Raw genomic sequence first — 25499 nt, forward strand, 5'->3', positions numbered from 1 at the left:
GCACTGTGTGGGAGAGATAGGAGCTGCTTCCAGCCGCAGGGGAGGAGCGCGACGGGGGTGGGGGAGGGATGACCTGGCCCATGTCTTTGCAGAGCTCATCTCTTTTCCTCCTCCCGTGTGGCTGGAAGCAGCTTGTCCCTTCCTGTCCGCACAGTGTCAAAAGGCAGTTAACTCCAGGTTGCTGCTGGCCACTGACATCATCCCGGCTACAGTGTGGGCAGGAAGGGCTTAAGTCCTGAAGATGCATTATGCACCAGGGCCCAGAGAACCTGACTGCAGAGGCTTCAACAAACCCGGCCAGAGAGGTGTCTCAGTATGGGAGGGTGCCTAGGGGACGGAGCAACCTCACGCTCCCTGAGGGAAGGACCCAGGGTGAAGAAGGTGCTAAGCCCCTGCCCTGGGGGCTGCTGTGGAGCCTGCAGGTTCAGGGTGTGAATAGACTGGAAATCGCTTCCCCCCCACCCCCACCCCTGCACTCCAGAGCTTAGCTGATGGGCGGAGATGCTTCCCCATGCCAGTGCTGTGTGGGGCTTTGGCACATGCAGCGCTTGACTCCCCCTGGCTAGTGCCCCAGGCTGGAGGGTCTTGGGCTTTCGCGGGGCGCCAGCCCAGCCAGGCAGTTGGTGAGCTAAGCACTCCGACCAGAGGCTGGTTCTCCGCACAGCGCTGGGAGCGGGACGTGCCCCGTCGAGGGAGATATGGAGGAGCATCGGGGCTGGGTGTGGGGAGGAAGGGGAAAAGCAGGGAGAGGACAGCAAGGTTGGGAGCACATAAAGGGCTGATGGGTGGGCAGCAGAGATGACTGGCCGCCTGGTGCCTGCCCCCACTCATCAGCCAGCGCCTGCCGGAAATGAGAGGAGCAGCGGGGCCCTGCTGGCTGAGAGTTGGCATGCAGCTGGGCCTGTGCTAATGGATCAGCCAGGGGAGCAGCCGGCCCTGCACACTGCATCTTCATTCCGCCACCAGCCTTTCACACCCACCCCCATGGTCAGTCACTGGACCCCTCCCACCCCCACCACGCACGGGCATCTGACTAGCAGGGATCCAGCCAGCAGCAGGACCCACCAGTACTGATCGAGGGGAGACAGAAAATACAGGACAATTTGTCCGTTTAAGAAAAAGTCAGGACACCTGCAGGAGGGCTTAAATATGGGACTGTCCCTTTAAAAACGGGACATTTAGTCACCCTAATGCTATGAGGAAAGATGTGGTGTTCTTCGAGTGCTGTCCCTGTGGGTGCTCCACTCCAGGTGATGGTGCGTCCTGGCGCCGTTGATCAGAGATCTTCAGTAGCAGTGCCTGGTCGGGATGCATGCACTCAGCTGCTGTCTCGCAGCATTGTTAGGGTCTGCCTGAGCGTGTGCATCCTGCACCCCCCCTCAGTTCCTTATCAAACGTCCTCGGCTGAAGACGGGATTCGGGGCAGTGCTGAACCTCTTCCCTGGTCACTGAAGGAAATAAGTACAAAGACATAGAAATAGTTAGAAATATTTCCTTTCCCTTAGAATAGTTACCTAATTTAAAAAAACAAACAAACAAACCCAAACTTTTTTCCTCACGTTCGTCTCCCATTGAAACGCCCTCTCCAAACATTCCTAGTTCAATAATGCCAGGGTCCCCAGGATTTAAGAAATGCAACTCCTGCAAGGAGCCTATGCTGTGGTCTGACGGACACTTACACTGTGTTAAGTGCCTCAGTGAGACACACGTCCCTGCTAAGTGCATTCATTGTACCAGCCTGAAAACCAGGGCTTGTCGTGACAGGGACTTGTGGCTAAAAATGCTCCTGATGGAGAAATCCCTACAGCCGCCTATGGAGATGGGCAATAGTAAGCTCTCTCCCACACGCTCCCTGGCTAGGTCAGAACCGATTGGGAGCGCGGCTTCACCATCTCAAGTGAAGAGGCAGGAAGCCCCAATGTCACCTCACAGAGGGTAAAGGGTCTCATGTGAGATCTTTACACTTGGTGCTGACAGCACCAAAGGCAGGCGCCTCCAACCGCCCCAGCACTTCAGCCACGGCTCATGCGGAGTGCAAAAGCAGGGATCCAACTTCCCGCAGTGGGAAGCTCTCCTTGGCACCGAAGACAGACCTGGTGCTGACAGTGCATTCTACCCCGGCCGCGACAAGAATGTCAGCACCAAGCCTGCCCATCACTCCCGCAGCAGACACGGACCCCCTGCAAGGTGCCCATAGATGGCCCACAGCACCCGCAAAAGCAAAGCAAAAGTCGCTGAGGGCTTCCGCTCACACTTCGCACTCTGCAGGATCACACCCCATGGAGCAGCAGGAATTTTTACATCAAGAGGACATCTCAGTGACCCCTGAGCCTGACTCTTCGCGCCGTGACACACAGCACTCACTGTTTGACCAGCTGCTCTCGCCACCCGACCCGGCTACCCTCACTGTCAGCGAGACCGACATGCAGCAGCAGGCAGAGTTCTCCCCACCTGCTTCTCCTCCTCCACCAGAACCATGTATACCTCAAGGCACAGTGCCTCACAAGCACCAGCCTCAGTTTCCCTAGTTTGTTCCCCCATGGGTGGGACCTCACTTCTTTTACCCCATGTCTCGGCCTCAGTGGTACCCTTGGTTGGCTTCTGCTGCCACTCATCCTCGTGACTCCTCCACCGGACCACAAGCTTGTTCTGCACCTCTGTCTCCAACTCCATGTACATCTAGAGCTCCTGACCCCCTCCCCCTCCCGGAAGAGGTGGGCTATGAACCATACCCTAATTCACCGATTCTTAACTTTCCATCAGCTCCTCATGCCTCCACCTCCACAGAATGTGGACGATTTTAAGCAATTCCAAGAACTTTTCAAGGGGGTGGCACTCAGCCAGGACATTCCTTTAGAGGAGGTCCAGGAGACACAACACAGGCGCCTCAAAATCCTCCAACCCTCTGCGCATTCAAAGATCGTGCTACCCATAAACAAAGCACTGCTAGAACCAATTGACACCCTCTGGCAGACCCCTGCCTCCATCCCACCAACATGCAGAAAGGCTGAATGTAAATATTATGTTCCCGCTAAGGATGTAGATTTCTTATTTTCTCATCCACAACCAAATTCTCTTGTAGTGGATGCAGCGACACACAGGACAAAACAGCCACAATATCGGCCCACCCCGCAGGACAAGGACCTCAGACGGCTTGACCTCCTGGGCCACAAGGTTTATACCTCTTCTGCTTTGCAATTCAGAATTCCAAATTACTCTGCCCTACTTGCAAGCTATGACTTGGACAACTACAACAAGCTGTTTGATTTTATCTCCCATATCCCAGAGGAGAGGAGAGCAGACTTTCAGTCCTTGTTGAGGGTCAGTTGGTGTCCAGGACAGCGCTACAAGCATCCCTGGACATGGCGGACACAGCAGCCCGCACTACCGCAACTGCGGTGGTCATGTGCAGGTCTTCCTGGCTGTCTGCATCTGGTTTCCCCCAAAAATCTGCAGACCAAAGTGGAGGACCTCCCCTTTGATAAAGATAAGCTTTTTTCTAAAAAAATCCGATGAAGTCCATCACACTATGAAAGACTCTAGAGCAACCCTGCGCACACTGGGCATGTCTCCTGGGGAGGGATGGGTATAATGGTATCAACCTTATCCGAGGTGCTGCACACAACAATATCACCAGCCCCAGCCCAGACCGTATGATATAGGGAGGAATCACCTCCTAGGCGCAGACAAAACCATGCACAACCAGCTACCTCCCACCCTTCGGGAAACAAACAGCAATTTTGAAGTGTTGGTCGGGGGTTTGCGTGACCACCCTTTGACTCTGCCACCTATTTGCCCATTTGGCCACCACCTCCAGGTTTTCCACCATGCCTGGCAACAGGTCTCACAGGAACATTGGGTCCTGGAAATAGTTCGTTCAGGTTACTCCATCCCTTTCATATCCTCCCCACCCACCCGTCCCCGTCCCTCTTCAGGGCCCCTCTCACGAGCACCTACTTCGCGTAGAAGTGGCTCATCTTCCACAGCTAAGTGCACTGGAGCCTGTACCAACGCAACGTTGGGGAAAAGGTTCTGTTCACTACTGTCCCACTACATTCTGACCCAGAAGGAAGGCGGGGGATGGAGACCTATACTAGACCTATGCCGGCTGAACAAATTTGTATGTGTACAGAAGTTCAAGATGGTCACATTGGTCACAATCATACCCACACTGGAACAAGGGGACTGGTTCACAGCCCTCGACCTACAAGACGCCTATTTTCACATATCCATTCATCCAGCACAGAGGCGCTTCCTACGATTCACACTCGGACACGACCATTTCCAATATAGAGTATTCCCATTCTCCACAGCACCGAGAGTATTCTTCAAGACCCTAGCCGTAGTCGTGGCCCATCTCCACAAACATTGGATCATACTTTTCCCCTACCTAGACGATTGCCTCATCAAAGGTGGCTCATACGACGAGACATCAAAAGCGACCCGTTTTGCCATCTCCTTCTTCCACATTCTAGGTCTGCAAATAAACTTCTAAAAATCCACCCTGATACCCACACAGCAGATCAAATTCATCAGAGCCCATCTGGACTCAACTGGAACTAGAGCCTCGCTCCCACACAACAGATTCCTCACTGTTACATATTTCATACGCATGCTCTCCGTGTGCCCCAGAATACAGGCAAGAACCTGCCTACAGCTTCTTGGCCACATGGCAGCCACCGCCTTCGTGGTCAAGTGTGCCAGGCTGCACATGAGAGGTCTTCAGGGTTGGCTCAACTCCAACTACCAACCCAGCAGACACAGCTTCTGCATGACGCTAACTCCTCCAGCGAGCGTATTGGCCTCCCTACATTGGTGGACAAAACCAGAGAACACATGCTAGGGCGTTCCCTTCCATCAACACTCCCCAGTGCTTATGCTTACCACGGACGCTTCCCTGATAGGTTGGAGAGCGCACCTGGGGGAACACCCGACACAGGGCCGCTGGTCCCTGTCCGAGACACGTCTGCACATAAATCTCCTAGAGCTCAGAGCAGTCAGACACACCTGCCTTCACTTTCTCTCCATCATAAAGAACAAATCTATTGGATCCTGACAGAAAATATAGCATGTATGTTTTACATCAGCAGGAAAGGGGAAGCACTACTGCACTCCCTATGCATAGAAGCCATCTGGTTATGGAATCGGTGCATACAACATCACATAGAAATCACCGCTTCCTTCCTGTCCGGGTGGGTCAACACTACCGCCAACACACTCAGCAGACACTTCTCCGAGGAACACGAATGGGAATTGCATCCCACGATACTACGACAGCTCTTCTCCCACTGGGGCACCCTGTCGATAGACCTCTTTGCCACAACCCAGTACCACAAATGCCATCTATTTTGCTCCAGAGCGGGACTCAGGACCACATACCTAGGAGATGCATTCCTCATCCCATGGAACAACTCCCTCATGTATGCTTTTCCACTGATCTTACTGATACACAGGGTTCTACACAAGATCAGAGGGGACAAGACCAGGGTCATACTTATTGCCCTGGCTTGGCCCAGACAGACGTGGTATCCTTACCTGCTGCACATGTCCATCCGTCTTCCAAGGACTCTCCCCAGCAGACCAGATCTGCTCTCTCTCAGGACAACAGCTGGCTTCTTCATCCGCAGCTCCAGAAACTCCATCTGCCAGCATGGTTCCTTCATGGTTTCAAACCCACAAACTAGCCTGTTCTGAGCAGGTCCAGTATGTCCTCCTGCACAGTAGAAGAGACTCCACTCATAAGACTTGCCTGCAAAAGTGAAAATGTTTCTCTGTATGGTGCTCCCATAGACGCTTGACGCCCCACGCCGTGACCCTCCCTGACATCCTAGATTACCTTTTGAAATTAAAACAGGGCGGGCTCTTGCTCAGCTGCATCAGAGTACACCTTGCAGTTCTCATGACCTTCCATGATTTGCTGGACAGATATTCACTTTTTGCCCACCCCACAATAAAACGCTTCCTCACAGGCCTGCAAAATCTCTACCCTGAGATTCATCCACCAGCGGCCGCCTGGAATCTCAACCTTATCCTCCGAGGTCTTATGAAACCTCCCTTCAAGCCCTTAGCTACCTCATTCCTGCTCCACATGTCTATGAAAGTAGCTTTCTTGGTTGCCATAATGTCAGCGAGAAGAATAGGGGAAATAAGCGCCCTGATGACCTACCCTCCCTACACGACCTTCTCGAAAGACAAGGTTACCTTGCGACCCCACCCTACATTTCTCCCCAAAGTGGTGTCTACCTTCCACCTTAACCAGCCAACATACATACTTGCATCCTATCCCAAACTTCATAGGACTCCACAGGAAGCGGCATTACATACCCTTGACATCAGACTGGCAATCGCATTTTATGTAGACGGACTAAGCCATTTCGTAAATCCCCTAGGCTGTCTCCACTTCGGAGAGATTGAAGGGTGCGGCTATCTCTAAGCAACGACTCTCCAAGTGGATCTCTGACTGCATCAGATCCTGTTACCAGATTCAGAATGCTCAACCGCGCCAGGGCATTAGAACTCATTCTACTTGGGCGATGTCAACATCAGTTGCATTCCTCCATAACGTACCTATTACTGACATCTGCAAGGCAGCCATGTGGGCATCTGACCACACTTTCGTCAAACATTATGCTATCGCACAGGATACTACGGCAGACACCATAGTAGGTCACACGCTACTGTCTACAGTGGTCACTGCAGCAACTCCAAAATCCCACCAACTATAGTGGGTACTGCTTCACATTCACCTGGAGTGGAGTACCCACAGGGACAGCACTCAAAGAAGAAGAGAAGGTTACTCACCTTGCAGTAACTGAGGTTCTTCAAGATGTGTGTCCCTAAGGGTGCTCCACTACCCACCCTCCTTCCCTCTACTTTGGAGTACTACTCTCTCATCTCTATGGTAGAGAAGAAACTGAGGGGGGTGCGGGACGTGCGTGCTTAGGCAGACCCTAACTATGCCACGAGACAACAGCTGAGCACATGCATCCCAACCAGGCACTGCTACCGAAGATCTCTGATCAATGGCACCGGGCGGCACCATCACCTGGAGTGGAGCACCCACAAGGGGACACATTTTGAAGAACCTCCGTTACTGCAAGGTGAGTAACCTTCTGCTCTCAGAGAGGAGAGTTATCAGTTGGGCAGTCTAGCAGCAGATCAGTGGGTTAGGAAATCGCTAAACTGGCAACAAGAACATCTTCAGCAACTCATTCTTCCCCTCACAACCCCCACGTCTCCTGCCTGATCACCACAGCAACGGCAAGTTCCAGAGAAAGCTATGTGTGGCCTGCCTTATAAGAGAAAATTGCTTCAGAGGGTCAATCTGGAGTTCTGCTTCATGGTATTGAGATGCTGGGTAATCTTAATATGCATTTTAAACAGGACTGCAGGCCTCCAGAGAAGGCCATATGTCTTATCACAGTGGCTGAGGACAGAATTCAGGAGTACATTGGCAGGGACATGGCTTCAGAATGTTGGGATTGGCTCTCCCTAGACTGTGGTGCATTAGTGATATGTGCTTTAGCTAAAGTGGAATTTGGGAGGCTTTCAGAATTCTGAGATTGGCCTTTTGCTGTATAGGTGAGTAATTCTGCTCTTTGAGTTGGATGTGTATCCCAATTGCAATATCTGAACTGGCGCTAAGAACTTGGAACTAGGTGGGGTTTTTTGTTTTTTGTTTTTTTGTTTTGATACCACTAAATCTTTGTTGTGAGCAAATCCATAAACTACTTCCAATCACACGTGCTTCTACTCTAAGGCCATGGAAAGATTGGCCTGCAGGAAATAAAGGGGTATATCACTCAAGTGACTATATCAAGGTCATAAAAACAAAAACCTTCATATATGATCTGATCTTGGTTGAGATACCCTGACCTGCGTATCTCCAAAATGTGGCTGGAGAACTCTGCCAGCCCTGTGCTCTCACCTCAAATATACTCCAAGGCTGGTAAATAAGGCATGTCTCCAGGGTTTGCATCCGAGGCCATGCAAGAGAGCCACACTCTTAAATCAAAATCCTTCTTAGTGTATGTGCTGGAGTACCATTCCCAAATGACAACAGTCTTGATAGGCACATTTCCTACCTACCAACTCCCATCTGAAACTGAAGGAGCTTAAGTCAGATTCAACATTGGAGTCCACTGCGCTCAAAATAACTAGCTCCACCCTTGTAAAGCCGGACGAATTGGCTGGCCAATAATCTCAGCTTCCCAGGAGCAATCATGGCTTACATCCAGGCTAGTAGTGTCTGAGAGTCACACACTGGATCTAGTCTGCAGTGAGTAGAGATGTAGCAGTCACCTTCTTATCCTAATCCATAAATCAACTTCAGGTTCAATTTAGAAACTTCTCCAGCCCCACTCCCAATCTTGTCTATTAGCAGCTAAACAAATAGACCTGTTCGCAAAGACTGATGGACCTCATACACGTCCAAAACTGCACATCAGGGAAGCCATCCTCCCTCAGGATCAATGGCCCTGTTCCATTTCACTGCCTGCACAGGTCACTTATGGTTCTCTGATCAATTCTGCTGAGGCTGAAGTGTCAGTACGGAGACCTTCTATGCAGGTAGTGAATGCTACAGATCTCCTTCTCTGTGACCATAGCATCTGCCAGACACCAACCAGAGGAACTGTTCTGACTTATATGCCTAATAAACCCAGACTGCCTACTGATAAGCACAGGAGCTCTCTTGCTGACAGAACTGTGAGAATCTGATAACTTTTGGGTCATGAGAAAAACATATTGGAGCAGAAAGCAGCATTCCACCATCCGCTTTGAGAACTGAGCTTAGTTCCACACATGGGACTGACAAGTCCATGCCACTGTTGTGGTGGTTAGGGGGCATCTCAGGCCCAGCAAGGGAAAAGATGTTGATAAAAAACCTGGCATGCTTCTATAACATCTAAGCAATTAAGTGTGGTCTGGAGTTTTTGTGTCTGCACTGGCATTATTCCCATTGTAATCATCCTAAATCTTCTCAACCCCTTATTAAGCACACAGAAAAAGGAAAACAGTTAAATGCTTTAAAACATAAAGAATAAAGAAAAGGAGTACTTGCGGCACCTTAGAGACTAACCAATTTATTTGAGCATAAGTTTTCGTGAGCTACTTCTGAACAGGGCCCCAAGGCCCAAACTGTGGGCAGGATACACTTCTCTTGCCTCACACACCCTATCTGGTGTCAGGAGCAGAAGGGAGCTGGGGCTGAGTCTGTGCTTTTCCAGATTTCAGAGTAAGTTTGTGGGGAGGGGTGAGAGAACCTGGATATGTGTTGGAAATGGCCCAACTTGATTATCATACACATTGTAAGGAGAGTGATCACTTTAGATAAGCTATTACCAGCGGGAGAGTGGGGTGGGAGGAGGTATTTTTTCATGCTTTGTGTGTATTTAATAAGATCTTCTACACTTTCCACAGTATGCATCCGATGAAGTGAGCTGTAGCTCACGAAAGCTCATGCTCAAATAAATTGGTTAGTCTCTAAGGTGCCACAAGTACTCCTTTTCTTTTTGCGAATACAGACTAACATGGCTGTTACTCTGAAACCTGTCATAAAGAATAAAAGCATTTATTTTAACTCTTTTCCTTATTCACTTTTGCTGTACAAAGTCTCTTTTAGGGGGGAAGTCAGTGCTTGACGGTCTCTTTAAATGATTTGATCTGTTCTTTTTTTGAGGGGTTGAAGAAAGTTATTTTAAATGTTGTTGCTGTTGAAGTCCAATCCTGTTTCTATTAAGTCCAACACAGGGAGAAAGAAAGGTTCTTCTTCGAGTGATTGCTCATGTGTATTCCACAATAGGTGTGCGTACTCGCCACGTGCACTGGTGCTGGAAGTTTCTCCCCAGCAGTACCCGTAGGGTGGGAGCGTCCCCTGCGACCCCTGGAGTGGTGCCTGCGTGGCGCAGTTTAAGGGGAGCTGTGCGCTCCCCCCACCCTCAGTTCCTTCTTGCCGCCAGTGAAGGTGTGTCGGAACTACTGTGCTCTAGCTTTGCTGTAGCTCGATCCCCAGTACTGTTAATTTGTTCAGTGTTAGTACCTGTAGTTAGTTAGCTGTTTAGTTAGTCAGCAAGCCTGGGCCCACCCCGGGATTTAAGTCGTGCGGCTCTTGTAAGTGTTCTATGCCAAGAAGTGACCCGCATGCAGACTGTTTGTGCTGTTTGGGAGAAACCCATATAAGCAAAAGGTGCAAGATTTGCAAGTCATTTAAGCCTCAGACCAAAAGAGAAAGGGACATTAGGTTCTGGGCCATCCTGACGGAGTCAACGTTGACCCTGACTCTGGCACGCTGCTCCGAACTGGTACCGCAGCGTCAGTATGCGGCAACCCTCCCGTGCCATCGACCAGTCGGCATCACTCCCGGTTCACAGGGCTCTCCAAGAGGGCCAGGAAGACTCCCTCTTCGCAGCGGCACCAAGGGAAATCTGGGACAGAGGCTAGACCCATGTTGGGCAGTCCTCACTCCCCACTCCCCAGGCCTCCGACTCACGTTGAGCAGAGTAGCCTGGATGGCTTCCACTCCTGAAGCCCTCCACGTGGCCCAGCCTGTTGGTAAACAGCACCAAATCCACGTTAAACTCTATGCGTTGGACCAGGACTATCAGGGTGCTCCTGGACGCAGTGTCGGCCACAGCCTCTCCCACCAAACAGATTCAAGACCCTTGAAAGGTCTCATGGACTCGGTTTCAAAGTTCCCGGTGACAACAGCCAGGGTTTGCCTGCAGCTCTTGGGTCACATGTCGGCGTGCATGTACGTGGTCCATCATGCCAGACTCGGGATGAGGCCCCTCCAACTCTGGTTGGCCTTGAAGTTCTCCCAGGCCGCGGACAGGATGGACAAGATCCTCACTGTGCCTGACTCATAGAATCATAGAATATCAGGGTTGGAAGGGACCTCAGGAGGTCATCTAGTCCAACCCCCTGCTCAAAGCAGGACCAATCCCCAACTAAATAAACTCTGTGATCACCTCCCTACGGTGATGGTCTGCCTCAAACATGCTTCAAGGGATCCCATTCAGGTACAGGTCCCCGTCGTTGGAGCTGGTGTCTGACGCGTTGGACCTGGGTTGGGGGGCCCATGCCGGGAACCTTCAGATCCAAGGCCTGTGGCCGGCCCAAGACCTGACCCTACATATAAACGTCAAGGAACTCTGGGCGGTGTGGCTGGCATGTATGGCCTTCCACTCGCACCTGGAGGGCAAGGTAGTCAGGGTTCTCGCAGACAACACAGCCTCAATGTTCTATATCAACGGGCAGGGCAGAGCCCGATCCTCTGCCACGAAGCCCTCAGGCTGTGGGACTTCTGTATAGCCTACAACATCCACCTGAAGGCCTTCCACCTACCGGGTGTCCAGAACAAGAGAGCGGATTGCTTGAGCAGGGACGTTTCCTCACAACACAAGTGGTCCCTCCACCCGGAAGTGACCCACTGGCTCTTCTGAAGGTGGGGAACTCCCCAGGTGGACCTATTCGCAGCTCGGCAGAACCAACGATGTCCCTGGTTCTGCTCTGGGGGGAGGGGGGGTCTGGGGAGAGGCGCTATCTCTGATGCCTTTATCCTGTCCTGGTCAGGCCGGCTTCTCTATGCCTTCTACCTGTTCCCTCTAATCAGCAGGGTCCTGGAGAAGATAAAGACGGACAAGGCCTGGGTCATCCTGATTGCCCCGGCGTGGCCCAGGCAACATTGGTGCAGGATCCTCACGGGCCTGGCGGTAGCTCTGCCGTGGCTGTTGCCGCTCCACCTGGACCTGCTCTCTCAGGACCAGAGCTGCCTCCTCCATCCCACCCTAGTGGTTCTTCACCTCACAGCGTGGCTGCTCAGTGGTTAGGCGGAGAGGAGAGGACGTGCTCAGAACAGGTGCAGTGTGTCCTACTTGAAAGTAGACTGCCCTCCACTCGCTGTGCTTATTTGGCGAAGTGGTCCCATTTTTCTAGATGGGCGGCAGACCACGGTGTATCTCCCACGACCGCTCCAATCCAGCTTATTCTTGACTACCTCCTCCACCTGAGAGCCCAGGGCTTGGTGCCTTCGTCAGTCAAGGTGCACCTGGCAGCCATATCAGCCTTCCATCCGCCGGCGCAGGGGCACACAGTATTTTCCCATGCTATGACTGGCCAGTTCCTCGGGGGTTGGACTGTCTTTTCCCATATTCTAGACCCCCAGTCCTGCAGTGGGACCTGAACTTGGTGTTGGCTTGTCTCACTGGGTCCCCTTTTGAACCACTGGCCACGTGCTCCTGGTCTCGCCTCTCGTGGAAGGTGGTCTTCCTGGTTGCAATCACGTCGGCCAGGCAAGTCTTGGAGCTCGGGGCCCTGACCTCCGAGCCGCTGTACACAGTTTTTCATAAAGATAAGGTCCAGCTCCGCCCACACCCCACATTCCTCCCGAAGGTGGTCTCCGCCAACCACATGGGTCAGGACATTTTTCTACCGGTCCTCCTGCCCCAAGCATCCAGTGAGGAGTGCCGTCTCCAAACGCTCGATGTGCGACGGGCTCTGGCTTTCTACCTTGAGTGGACCAAGCCATTCAGAAAGTCCTTGCAACTGCTTGTTGCTTCGGCTGAGCGTGCGAGGGGCCAGCTGATTTCCACTCAGCGGCTTTCCAATCGGATCACTTCGTGTATCTGTTATGAGCTGGCAGGTGTTCCCCCGCCGCCCATTGTGAGGGCACACTTGACTCGGACGCAGGCCTCGTCAGCTGCCTTCATGGCCCATGTCCCCATTCAGGACATCTGTAGGGCCGCCGCGTGGTCTTCGGTTCACACATTCACCTCTCACTGTGCAATCGTCTCCCAAAGCAGGGATGACGCTGGGTTCGGCAGGGCTGTCCTCTGTCCTGGGAACTTGTGAACTCCTACCTACCTCCAACAGACATAGCTTGGAATCACGTATTGTGGAATTCACATGAGCAATCACTCGAAGAAGAAGAAAAGACCGTTACCTTTTCCGTAACTGGTGTTCTTCGAGATGTGTTGCTTATATCTATTCCACACCCCACCCTCCTTCCCCTCTGTCGGAGTTGTCTGGCAAGAAGGAACTGAGGGTGGAGGGAGCGCGCAGCTCCCCTTATATCGAGCCAGGCAGGCGCCATTCCAGGGGTCGTGGGGGGCGCTCTTGTCCCCCCCACCCCCCACAGGTACTGCTAGGGGAAAAACTTTCCGCACCGGTGCACGTGGCGAGCACGCACGCCTATTGTGGAATAGACATGAGCAACACATCTCAAAGAACACCAGTTATAGAAAAGGTAACTGTCTTTTAACAAAATATACGTTATCTGTTGTCTTCTCTGCTTATTTTCACTTGCAACCGAGCTTTCTGGAGAGAAAGGCCCAATACACACTGCTGTTAGCTTTTCTGAGATCTGGCAAACTTAACCAACATTGGGAGGTGTTGCTTTCTGGTCACAGGCACATAGCAGTGTTGCAAAAGGTGGAGTTGTCTTCGTCAGTTAAGCCAGGCTCTTGTTAGATGGGGCAAAAAGAGACATCCTTTTCCTTCCTCATCTAGGGGGAGGGTTTAACAGCAGAACCATAAGTTCACATTTCAGATGTTCAGGATTTTGCCAAACAGGTTGGGATGTCATCTGGTTCCCTTTCTGGCTTGCAGTGGAAGCCCACTGGTTCCGTGGTGGATCCCAGGAGACAGGAGGGGCAGCAGCAGCCATGATGTGGTGACACTTCCTCCTTCCTGTCCTGCTGCCCCCCAGAGTCTTTCCCTGATCTCCAGATACACAGTGCCCAAAAGGGGGAGGCAGACTCTTCCCATTGTGATTAACCAATCAAAGTATTCTGATTTCAACCTAACCACCTTCTCCCATTTACAGAATCTTTCTGATTGTTGTCCTGTCTACCTGTGACTTAACCTGAAGCTTGTCCTTTTAACATTAACAATCCAGTTTGTACCAGCATTGGTCTCCAGCTTTGGCTTGTTTTTATAAACAGTTTTATATCGCTGACTAAGCTGCGTTTGTAACCTTGCATATCTTAGAATACAGGCCTCTGCTCACCACCCACCTGCAGTTTGGCTATGTGCCCCTACTAGCCTGTGAGAACTGTTAGGGAGATCACTGTCTCCCTGGGGGCAGTCTAGCACTTGCCTTGAGACATGCTATAGTCTGACTGTCTTCTGAGTGTCTTATGCCAACAATCTTCATTATGAGACGCGGTAGCGAATGAACCTCAGCAGCATGTGACTCTTGCTGATCCCCTCAATCCCTCCCTTCCCAATCAGGGTTCAAACCAGCTCATGGCACAAACAATGCTGCAGGTAGTGAAGGATGAACTCACTACAACCCACAGATAAAATGTGCCAGTACTTCATGTACTGTAGTTATTGATCCCCACTCTTGTGTCTTCATGTGCCTTAAACACTGAGGTTTTAACCCTTTGGAAAGTAGTGGCTGGGGCAATCCTCCCTTAGTTCAGCACCTGCAGTCCTATTCTTGCAGAGCAATGACAGGGTTAGCCAAGGACCAGCCAACATCCATAAAGCAGAGTTGTATTTATTTATTTAGGAAAAAAAGCATTACAAAAACAGGACTTAACAACAGTAGAGAGTTAGGATTATGTGAGAGTGATCTTTCCCCTTATGCTAGGGTGGTCACTTCATACAGTTTTCTGTTCCTTGTTTACCAGTTTCTCTTTAACCAGGTCAAACCAGTCTGTGCAACTTTCCGCAAGGTGCAAAGCTTCTCCAGGCTGGTGATCAGCCTGGGGATTTGAGTTAATTACCATGCAGTGATTTTAGTTCCCACAGGAAAGTCCTGTAACTCCCCTATGGAGCTAGAATACAATACCTCGACCATGCAGGTACATGTAACATTTATAAAGTTGATGCTATAGTCCTTGGATATTCTGTGCATCCGTAATATGTCACAAGTGTTATTCAAAGTAAGCCAGGGTGGCAGAATGGGGCCATGAGTAGTGAGGTCTAACAAATATAATTTTAAATTTGTCTGGCTGGCTTTCAGGGCCTTTCTGCCTGACACAAAGGGGAGAGTGATCCAGGTTCTACCATGTGTTACGTCAGTTTGCTCGTTGTAATGGCCACTGTTAGAAAGCAATTTCCATCCATCAGAGTGTCCGTCACCATGTTTTCCATGTTGGTGGTGGTGTTCTGGGTAAGAAGAACGTCTCGGTGGATTGATCTCAAGTGAGGTTTGCTGTGTGAAAACGGCATATTTAAGAATTCTGTATTCTGTATGCCTTTGCAGAGAGAGAACTCAAAGATCTATTTGCAGGGGGGTGTCAACACTTCTTTTACACAGTGGAAAGGAAAAGAGTGGGTTTTTTGGTTTTTGTTTTTCTGACAGGTGGCTTTTTACTGGACTGTAGCAAGGGGGTTCTTTTGTACAGTTCAACACTTTACTTCCCAAAGTATCCAGGAAGATAAAACACCGAGTCCAGCATTGTGGAGGGCTCCCTACAGGGCCCGTTAGTGCAGGTACTGGGAGCCCATCTAGCCTTGGCAAAAGCATCGGTAGTTCAACTCCCCACACTTCCCTATCATCTTGCATAGAAACAAGGTCAGATCTTCCATATGGACACACAGGGTGGTTGTCTGGACCATGGAACCATAGCACACTGTGACTGACTATTCTTTGTGCCTTTTTTCTAACAACAATAATATTGCTGTACTTCCAAAGTACCCACAAGACAAACATATATGTAGCAAAACGGCAGAGTCCTGTGGCACCTTATAGACTAACAGACGTATTGGAGCATAAGCTTTTGTGGGTGAATACCCACTTTGTCGGATGCATGTAGTGGAAATTTCCAGAGGCCGGTATAAATATTCAAGCAAGAATTAGGCTAGGGAAAACAAGGTTGGTTCCATCAGGGAGGATGAGGCCCTCTTTGAGCAGTTGAGGTGTGAACACCACGAGGAGACGCTGCTTTTGTCGTTGGCGAGCCAGTCACAGTCTGTGTTTAATCCTGAGCTGATGGTGTCCAATTTGCAAATGAACTGAAGCTCAGCAGTTTCTCTTTGAAGTCTGGTCCTGAAGTTTTTCTGCTGCAGGATGGCTGCCTTTACATCTGCTATTGTGTGTCCAGGGAGGTTGAAGTGTTCTCCTACAGGTTTTTGTATATTGCCATTCCTAATATCTGATTTGTGTCCATTTGTCCTTTTACGTAGGGACTGTCCAGTTTGGCCGATGTACATAGCAAAGGGGCATTGCTGGCACATGATGGCGTAGATTACATTGGTGGACATGCAGGTGAATGAATCAGTGGTGGTGTGGCTGATCTGGTTAGGTCCTGTGATGGTGTCGCTGGTGTAGATATGTGGGCAGAGTTGATATTTCGATACCAGGCAGTGAAAAACTGTTACCGTGGAACCACCTCCAACATTCCCAGAATCTACAAAAATCATGATCCATGTTCTGGGTCCTAACTACAGTCGGTAAGAAACCAGAATTAACTTTTTGTAGTTTTAGTGTGCACGCTTAAGTAGTCAGTCCAAATGTTCTGTTGCACTTTGGGCCCATTGCTGTTTGTCCTGGCATGTTTGCCTCCTTTAACCTATTAATTACATGTTAGTGCCACAGTGGAAAATCATGATGGGGTGTTAACACAGTAGTACTGATGGCAATGCATTCAGCTACGCCAAGAACCTCATTCTTTCTTCAGGTGGTGGTCAGCCTTGGATCTGACTCCCACGAGTGACTGCAGCCTAGGTGTTGGAGGAGGAGTATGAAGCTGGGTGAGAGGTTTTTTTGCTGTTGTGATCGAGCTATTAATGCGTAATTTCCTGAGTAATAGAGTGGTGAGCCAGAACTCTGTTTTCCTTCCTCAACAGTTCTTTCCCAGAAGCAGCAGTAGGGGAAGGTTACCTTTCTACTTAGGTGTAAGCTTACATGCTCCTTTTTAAAATAGTCCTTCCTGAGTCTGGGCTGGAAAAATGAAAGGTCCCTGTTTCAGTGTGGTTTGTTAATTCTCTGCACACTTAATGTGGCAGGGAAAGAGCAGCTCTAAAACAACATTCTGAAAAGACCAGTAGAGGCTGAAGAGTGACGTAACCCTTTAATTGAGAACACCCCAGGGGAGAAATTACTACTAGTAGATTCATAGATTCTGTGGCCAGAAGGGGCCAGTGATGTGATATCCGGTCTGATCCCCCATATGGCACAGGCCACAGAACTGCTCCATAATAATGGCTAGAGCAGGTCTCTTAGAAAAACATCCAGACTTGATTTAAAAATGGTCAGTGATGTCAAATCCACTACAACCCTTGTTTTAATGGCGAATTACTCTCACTGTTAAATTTATGCCTTATTTCCAGTCTGACACTGCCAATTAATGCGTTGAGCATTTTCCCCAAGGAAATTGAGAAGGGTAGAGGGTTAAACAGTAGGTGCCAGGTCACTGGTAAATATATATTGAATCATACTAGTGCAATAGGTTGCAGTGGCTGCTTTTCTTCCATTAGTCACTGGAGCTCTTTGTCATTCATCCAGGCTTAAACTGTGAAAGTTGAGAGCCCATAAATCCTCTAGTTCTTGTTTTGTGAAGTTCCTAGGGCTAGTGCCATTCTAGACTGCTTTTTAACCTTCCTCTGCCCAACAACTTTAAACTGAATGCGATCCATTGAGACTTTGCAATAGAATCTATTGTACGTGCTGCTGCCAAGGTTCTTCAAGGGTATCAGTTCACTCTACCACGAGGCCACTTCAGCATGCCATGGCAGAAACAAAAAAGCATTGGCTAAATAAGTCCACATAAAGATCAAACCAAAACTCTTGCAGCTGTAATTAGCTCAAACGCTATCAAAAGGAAACTCTGGTTATCTAGAACTAATGCAGAAATGAGGTAAGATCTGTCTTAACTTGGGGTTACAGTCTGAAGTTTATGTTAAGCCAATCCGTAATTGGTCCTGTCTCATCATTTTATCTCAGGTCTACTGCCTGTGAACATTTGGAGTCAACTGATGCTTTAAAAAGAAACCACAGGTACTCCTTATAACATAATCTAATAAAATTACTCATTAAAATTACTCTCAAACCTTTCCCATATAGCCAACTTTAAAGAACCGCACATATGTAAATTATTAAAGCCTTTTAGATTACTCACAGTCAATTTTGTTATCACCGGTGAGAAATTGGACTAATGTCTAGCTAAATTCAGTACTCAAGCCTACAATTTTACCATTTTGTTGGATTTTTCTTAAAACTGTCTGATTCACACACACAACCTCTGTGTAGGTGTTCCCTGACAATAGTCATTTAATGCTGACCAGTTTTTTGAAGTGCTTATTTGATTTTTTTTTTTTACCTCCATTTGTTCTTGTAACAATTTCTCTGCATTGATCCAGGAACCTGGAGGCATGAACCTTACCTATTGACAAGTCAAGCTAGACGTGATTAAGCATACCCAGCCTCTCTCTAATGCTTAGTACATGCTACTTGGCATCTCCAACTCGTCAGGGATGAGTGGTTTGGATCATCATTATTTTTTTTTTCTATTTTGGAATATCAATTGGCCTGTCTCTAACAGCAAGCCTGTTTATGTGGTGTTGCCACAGATCAAGCTTGCAGATTGATCCTTTCCTGTCAGATAGGAATTGTAAAGTAGGGCATGCCTTTAGCTACCACAAGCAGTGTCTTGCTCCGAATAGACTTTCTTTGTGGAGATTCCGGTTGGCATAAATCTCTCCTCTCTCCCCTTCCATCCCCTTCTCCCCCCGATCAGACGTGTGTCCCAAGGTGTGAAGAATGCTTCAGAAGTGATCATTTCAGTTTATTTAGCATGGCCAGAGTATACAGTACCTGACTTCTGGACATGCAAAAATACAGGCTGAACGGTGTTGCAACTGTTGCAAGGTAGCACAGACATTGACAGCTGTTCATGGGAGCTGAAAACTCTCAGTACATTCTCACCTCAAGAATTCTGATAGGGTCAGCAGCTGGGATCAGCAAAATTCTGGGCACCATCTTCAATTCAGTTAGTCAACACCAAGACTCCTAGGCTCTTTAAATAGCATTTTAAAATTCTTGTTCATCCCACATGCATGTTTCAGCTCAGGCAAAGTGCAGATAAGTGTACGGAATGGAAGATAAAAGCTGTAAAACTGACTTCCTGGGACTTGCTTCTTGAATTGCAAATGGTGGCGGGATTTGCCCATCTCCAGAATTTTTTTAGGGTTGCAGGGAAAGCGGAGAAACTGAACATGTGCGCTCGTGTCTACTGCCTCTTTCTAGCACAGCCCGGAATTCCACACTGGGAGAAAGGGAGGAGACGGATGATGAACATTTCAGAGAGCAAGAATTGTTAAGTGGGGTGCCTGTTTTCCATAGTGGGTTAACTTCTGGCAAAGAAAGACAGGGCCTGACTCTTTGCCCACTAAAAGTAGGTGGACTCCAATTGTTTGCCTTATCCTACTTCAGGGCACTACAATTGTACAATCAAAACTTTCACATCCCCCCCCCCCCCATCACCTACATACCTCAAGTGAGGGGATTTATTGTGTGCATATGATCAGTGCACATGCATGGTGTGTGTGTGTGTGGGGGGGGGTTGTACATAGGTGAGGGGCCATTATCTGAAAACTTGAGGTAGGAAGGGAATACTGGGTTACCAGAGTCCACTGTTGTATTGTGAAGCCTGGACTGTTAGCATGGAAAGATTTCTGCTCCTTCACATGGCTGGGATGGAATTTTGTATCCATGCCTTGCCCTACAGAGCCTCGTGTAGGCAACAGGGAACTAAAGAAATCCTTCTTTCATACGCTGCTCTGTGAAGTGTGGAGCAGGCTCCTTAGAAATGTCTGTGCACTCAGGGAGGAGGATAGTTTCATTCCAGAAGGATGAGTCTCCTTGTACTAAGGTGGGCCAAAGTTGAAAGCTTGCCTCTAATATACGCTCTAATTGTCATACACCAGAGAGAGAAAGGCTCAGTGCTTAGAGCTGTTCCAATGACAACAAGCGCTGCTGAAATTATAGCAGGAAACTGTGACTCCTAAGGTCAAACGTCTAGATTTTAGGAATGGCGTCCAGATTGCTAGGCCTGCTATTAATTGGTGAGACTTGGCTGCCGCGCTGGGATTGGGTCGCCAGGTAGAAATGACTATAACTGGGCTTAGAACCAGCAGCTGCTGCCAATTAAACTGACCTAATGAGCTAAAAGACTTGCAAATAAACTGAGGAGTATGAGCATAATACAGTCAAAACTCCTGACTTGGGATAACTCCAGGCTTCAAGTAAACAGTGACTTGCTGCTCCCCTCCCACCCCACCCATTTATAGCTGAGGTATAGACTTTAAAAATGCCTCATGCCCGTGCTATGTGGACTCATGGTACAGAGCTGCACATCTAAGACACTACCAAGTTCGCACACATTTGTGCATGTTCCTTCAAAATACCCTACCTGCGGGGGTTTCCCAGGTAAGGAAGTTCTGTGAAGTAGCTGAGTGCTGCTATAAATAACAAGAAGGCTTCATGCGTAACTTAACTAGACACCGCCCCTGCTGGGAAAAGCCTCCATAAGGAGAAGAAGGAAAAAAGATTTATTAGGGTTGTTTTGCAACTCTTGTCTCTTCAGATCCCAGCCCTTCCTTCTGGTTTGCAGGACAGTGCTGTAGCTATGGCAGTGCCTGTGATGGGCTAGGGACGTCACAGATCTTGAAGGCAGGCCAATCCTTCTCCTGAGGCATTCTCAGTGTACAAACAAATGGACAGACAGAAATTAGGGGAAGAACACCACCAAAGTAGGGTTTTTTTTTAGATAAGTGAACTAGAGTCTTGAAGAATGAGGATGAGGCAGGGGCCTTGTGGATCAGTTCAGGGCGAGAGCATGCTTAGGGGGCCATGTGGAAGAAGGCATAGAGGAGATGGTGTTAACAAGGACGTGAATAAGAGCATTAGGCACTAGCGTGTGCTCCAGTAACATTACTGCTCTGTGTAAGCTTTGGTGTTTTGCTCTATTGGAATGTGATAACTTTGTTGCCAAAAAAAACCCAAACAAGTTTGTGTTACGCTGATTCACATCAATATTTGTGCAAGGAGATGAGTCCCCACAGAGTGGTACAAATGACGGAGCTATAGCACCAGAGAAATTCAAATACAATGTGCTGGTGAAAGGTCCAAGCCCTCTTCACCTTCGTTCCTTCCTCCCCTCTCTCCCTCTAAAAGGGGACTGTGGTAAGGAGGAGGTTCTGCGATTCCTATCAGGATACTGTCCCTGGACCGTGCTCAGGGGTGCCATCTTTAATATAGACACCTAGCTAGTAGGTGCCTGAAACATAGAGTCACAGAACTTTGCTGTTTGGAAGGGACCTCGAGACTTCCTCATGTCCAGCCCCTTGTGCTAAGGCAGGACCAAGTGAACCTAGACCAGACCTCAAAGCTGTTTGTCCAATCTGTTCTTAAAATCTCCCGTGATAGGGATTCCACAGCCTCCCTTGGAAGCCTATTTCAGAGCTCAACTACCCTTAGAGTTAGAAAGTTTTTGCTAATATCAAACCTAAGTCTCCCTTGCCACAGTTTAAGCCCATTACTTCTTGTCCTTTCTTCAGTGGGCATGGAGAATAATTGATCACTGTCCTCCTTTATAACAGCCCTTAACATATTTGAAGACTGTTATCAGGTCCCCACCTCAGTCTGCTTTTCTCAAGACTAGACGTGTCCATTTTTTTAACCCTCCCTCATAGGTCAGGTTCTCTAAACCTTTATCACTTTTGTTGCTCACCTCTGGACGCGCTCCAATTTATTCACATCTTTCCTAAAGCACATAGGCCAGAATTGGACACAGGATTCCAGCTGAGGCCTCCCCAGTGCCAAGTAGAGCAGGACAACTACCTCCTGTATCATACATGGGACACTCCTGTTTATACACCCCAGAACATTTAGTCTTTTTTGCCTGTGTATCAATTACATTTTTGGCTCATCTTCAGTGTGTGATCCACGATAATCCCCAGTTCCTTTTCAGCAGAACTACCACCTAGCCAGTTAATGCCCCATTTTATAATTGTGCATTTGAATTTTCCTTCCTAAGAGTAGTACTTCGCACTTGTCTTTATTGAATATCATCTAGTTCATTTCAGACTGATTCTCCAATTTGTCACGGTCATTCTGAATTCTGATCCTGTCCTCCAGAGTGCTTGCAACCCCACCCAGCTTGGCCTCATCTGCTAATGTTAGCAGCACACTCTCCATCCATTATCCAAGTCATTAATGAAAGCATTCACTAGTACCAGACCTAGGACTGACCCCTGCAGAACTCCATTAGATAGGACCTTCCAGCTTGACAGTGAGCCATCGATAACTACTCTTTGAGTTTGGTCTCTCAACATGAGGCCTCCCTACCCTGCACTCCTGATGGAGGTGGGAGGGGGTCTCTGCTACACTTCTCCCCCTGCCCTCCTGCTTGGCTGCTGCGAAGGGCTCTCTCTTACCCTGCTCTGATCTCAACCTCTGTTTTAGGGGAGATAGGAGGGGGGGACTCCATAAACAGAGCCTGCTTTTGGGACTTGGAGCTCTGTCTAGCAGCACTGCTGCTGTTATGAATCATTTGGCAGTAGTGGAAAAGTTGTTTGTCTCTTCAGTTTCGCTCTGCTGGCTGCAGGCTCTGGAATGCCAGACTTGGACTGGTTAACGTTCAGTTTTGTGTGGGAGCAGCTGACCTTACAACCGTAAGAGCTAGAAACTTAATTTTTAATGAGAGCTTGAGCCAATGGCAAGCATTTCCGGTCCTGCCATATGGTACCATGTAAAATCCATGCGCAATTCCTTTCCTTCTGACTTAACTCTTCCTGATACAATACATTCTGATAATAGCAAATTACATATTTCTAGCTGATGTGATTTTTAGATTGGTGTCACTTCACCAGGAAGAGACAAATTTGTTAAACCGCTTTCTTCCCTTTCTAATATCCTGCTCCTACTGTGTTGGAAAATATACGAGCCAGTCATGCCAGAATTGCACATTCCTGGGGTGGTGTTTGGTGTGGTGAGCATATAAATAGTTAGTTCTTTCTCAAGGGGAACATGTTCAGATTAAACAGACTTGATCAGGAAAAAAATAACTTTGTATGCAAACAGCAAATGGCAGCAAAAATCTAAATTGCCACCTTGAACCTTGTCTCGTATATTTCCTGAGGGCCTGCCCTAAAGGATAGGTCTGAAACTTAAAGCAGTTGCAGCCCTGTCAACTGTAGCTGCCTCAGGCCAGTAATTGCAGGGATCTTGCATCCCAGGCCTCCAGCTGTGAGTGCCTTTTCTGTATTTAGAGCAGAACCCCCTGGCCAATTAAATTACTCAGTCAGATTTAATCAATAAGAGCATTAAACCGCATGGCAATTGGACAAGCAGCTTCTAATTTTTTAGACTGAGCTATTGCACGTTCTTACCAGATACTTCGTTGCCTACTCTCAAGCATACCGATTTTCCAGAAGTAGCTAACTTTAGATACACACACTGAGGAGCTCAGACAGTGGAATTCAAAAGGAGTGAGAAGGAGCAAAGAGAACTCCTGCTAACTGTAGACCAGCCAGCTGTGTTCCTTTTTAAATCTGGCTGGTCTGGAGATCTGGGACATAAACTTCTTGAATAGTACAGTACACCACTGGTGTGCATACTGTTACAAAGCTGCGGTTGTACCTTACGGAGGGCTCCTCTATAGCTTGAGCATGGAAGGCGCCATATTGACCTGAAGGCCAGCTTTGAAAACGAACACACACCCTAACACTCTTGGGCTGTAGTATATCATCAGACTTTAAACTGAAATCCCGATTGAAATTGGAGGCATCCTGTGTAAAACTGATGGCTCATTCTCTTTGTAAAAGTAGCTTTAGTCTTACCCTTGTGGAGAGCTGCTTTTCTTTCATTTAAAAGCTCAAGCTCGTCTTCTGTTTAAGGCTGCATCTTATTCACAGAAGTCACAAATTCCATTACCGGTTTTTATTTAACGATCTCCATGACTTTTTGACCCGATGGATGTTTCCATGTGGATGGATGGGTGTGATGCCAAGCAGATGGACCTGTTTCAGTGAGTCGCTTGAGAGCAGCCCGTGTGGAGCCTGGATTTAATGAGAGGGTTAAAGGGCAGGGACTCTCCTCATTGGATTGGTGCCTTGTCAAGAAGTGTGCAGTGCTTATTTTCCAGATTCCACACGCCTGCATATTTTTGGCAGAGCCCGAGCTCTGGTGTAAGTGATGTGTCTGTTCAGCACTGCTCTTCCCACTGCCTTAGGAGAGGCTGGCAGGGAAGCAGAGCTAGAGGAGCAATCTCTGTTCTCTCTTAGCAGCCCTGCTGCGTGGCTGCTGATCTGACTCTGCAGGCACCAGTGTCCAGGCTGCTTAAAATAATTAAAAGTATTAGTTAAATGCTGCCTGTTAACTGTTGTTTTAAATGCAGAATAAAGGCAATTGTGATTTTTAAATGACCCGTGAAATGGCATTTCCTAACTATAAATTCATGACTGACTTTTGTCTTCCTGAAGCCTGTGAATAACAGACTTCTCTCTGAGCTTGAAAGCATATGTTTGTGTTGATTTTTGTGTAGTTCTTGCCAAACCACTTTTAAAGGAAGGAGAGAAACACTGGAGGGATGGCCTGGTTGGGACACGTAGTTCTCCTACCTGCCAGAGCAGCAGCCCCTTGAACAAAGTCCAGGTCTTCTCATCTTCAAGGCCACAGAGTCCCCCTCCGCTTCCTTGGTGATTGTGTAGCCATTAGGTGGAAATGAAAGAGATGAACTGATCAGACACTCCTTGAAATGCCTTTAGGGTTTCAGCTTGAATATTTTTAATTAGCTCCATGTAAAGACTTTATTACTTCAAATAACCATGATCATAGAAGATTCTTAGTTTGATCCTTTTTCTCCCCTTATGGTGCACAAGAAGTCTCAGTAGATGCAGTTTTTACACCCAGCTAGACACCCCAAGCACAACTAACAGCCAGTGGAAACATCAAGTGATTATCTTTAAGTATGCCTGTCAGGGACCTATAAAAAGAGCTATGTATGTCCATAACATGGAAGATGGCTCAGCGTTAGCGTGGTCGAGAGATGCTTTGCTCTAATATAGTACGGAGTACCTTATCTAAAAACATCTGTCATACTTTGTCATAGCTGATAGGAATTTTGGGCTGCAGGTTCGGTAAATGACTGATTTGGCATTCAGAGCCAGTGGATTAGCAGTCAAGAGAGTGATATATAAAGATTTTCTCCTTCCCATCCTAATTCCTTGTTTCCGCCACCTCCTTTCAGGATGAACCCTTGGTAGTGTATGACACAGCCGAGAACTGTACCACCCTCCTGAACCCAGGAGTGTTTAAAGTTTGGTTTCAAAATGTTGCATATTTCAATCCCATATCAAAGCCCCATGATGATTCAGTCTGAACTAGGACAGTGTCGCAGTAGTGAGGGATGTGCTGACCTAGTTTGAAGGGAGGGTGGTCTAGTGATGTAAAGTGCCCGAATAGACATCATCTGGAAACTCCCAGTCCAGCTACTGGCTTGCTTGTGTGACCTTTCCATGATTTCACTTTGACCTGCAAAATGGGGATA

The 25499-nt window shown here is 48.3% G+C and overlaps 1 protein-coding gene and 1 long non-coding RNA gene across 2 annotated transcripts in view; one reads left to right on the plus strand and one right to left on the minus strand.

The window, feature by feature from the left end:
- FKBP6 (FKBP prolyl isomerase family member 6 (inactive)) overlaps nucleotides 1-25499 on the plus strand; it is a 47305-nt gene that overhangs the window by 18968 nt on the left and 2838 nt on the right. The window contains exon 9 of the mRNA XM_074974313.1: nucleotides 17894-17947. Within this exon, the coding sequence (XP_074830414.1) occupies nucleotides 17894-17908 (15 nt within the window). The 3' untranslated portion in view covers nucleotides 17909-17947. The remainder of the gene's footprint in view (nucleotides 1-17893; nucleotides 17948-25499) is intronic.
- LOC142000456 (uncharacterized) lies at nucleotides 1198-23974 on the minus strand. Its single transcript, XR_012642250.1, has 3 exons — nucleotides 23791-23974; nucleotides 5536-5713; nucleotides 1198-1448 (listed from the first exon to the last, which is right to left on the minus strand). It is a non-coding gene; the product is annotated as an uncharacterized LOC142000456 (long non-coding RNA).

The sequence above is a fragment of the Natator depressus genome, chromosome 17 (genome assembly GCF_965152275.1).
Source record: "Natator depressus isolate rNatDep1 chromosome 17, rNatDep2.hap1, whole genome shotgun sequence".
Classification (NCBI taxonomy): Eukaryota; Metazoa; Chordata; order Testudines; family Cheloniidae; genus Natator; species Natator depressus.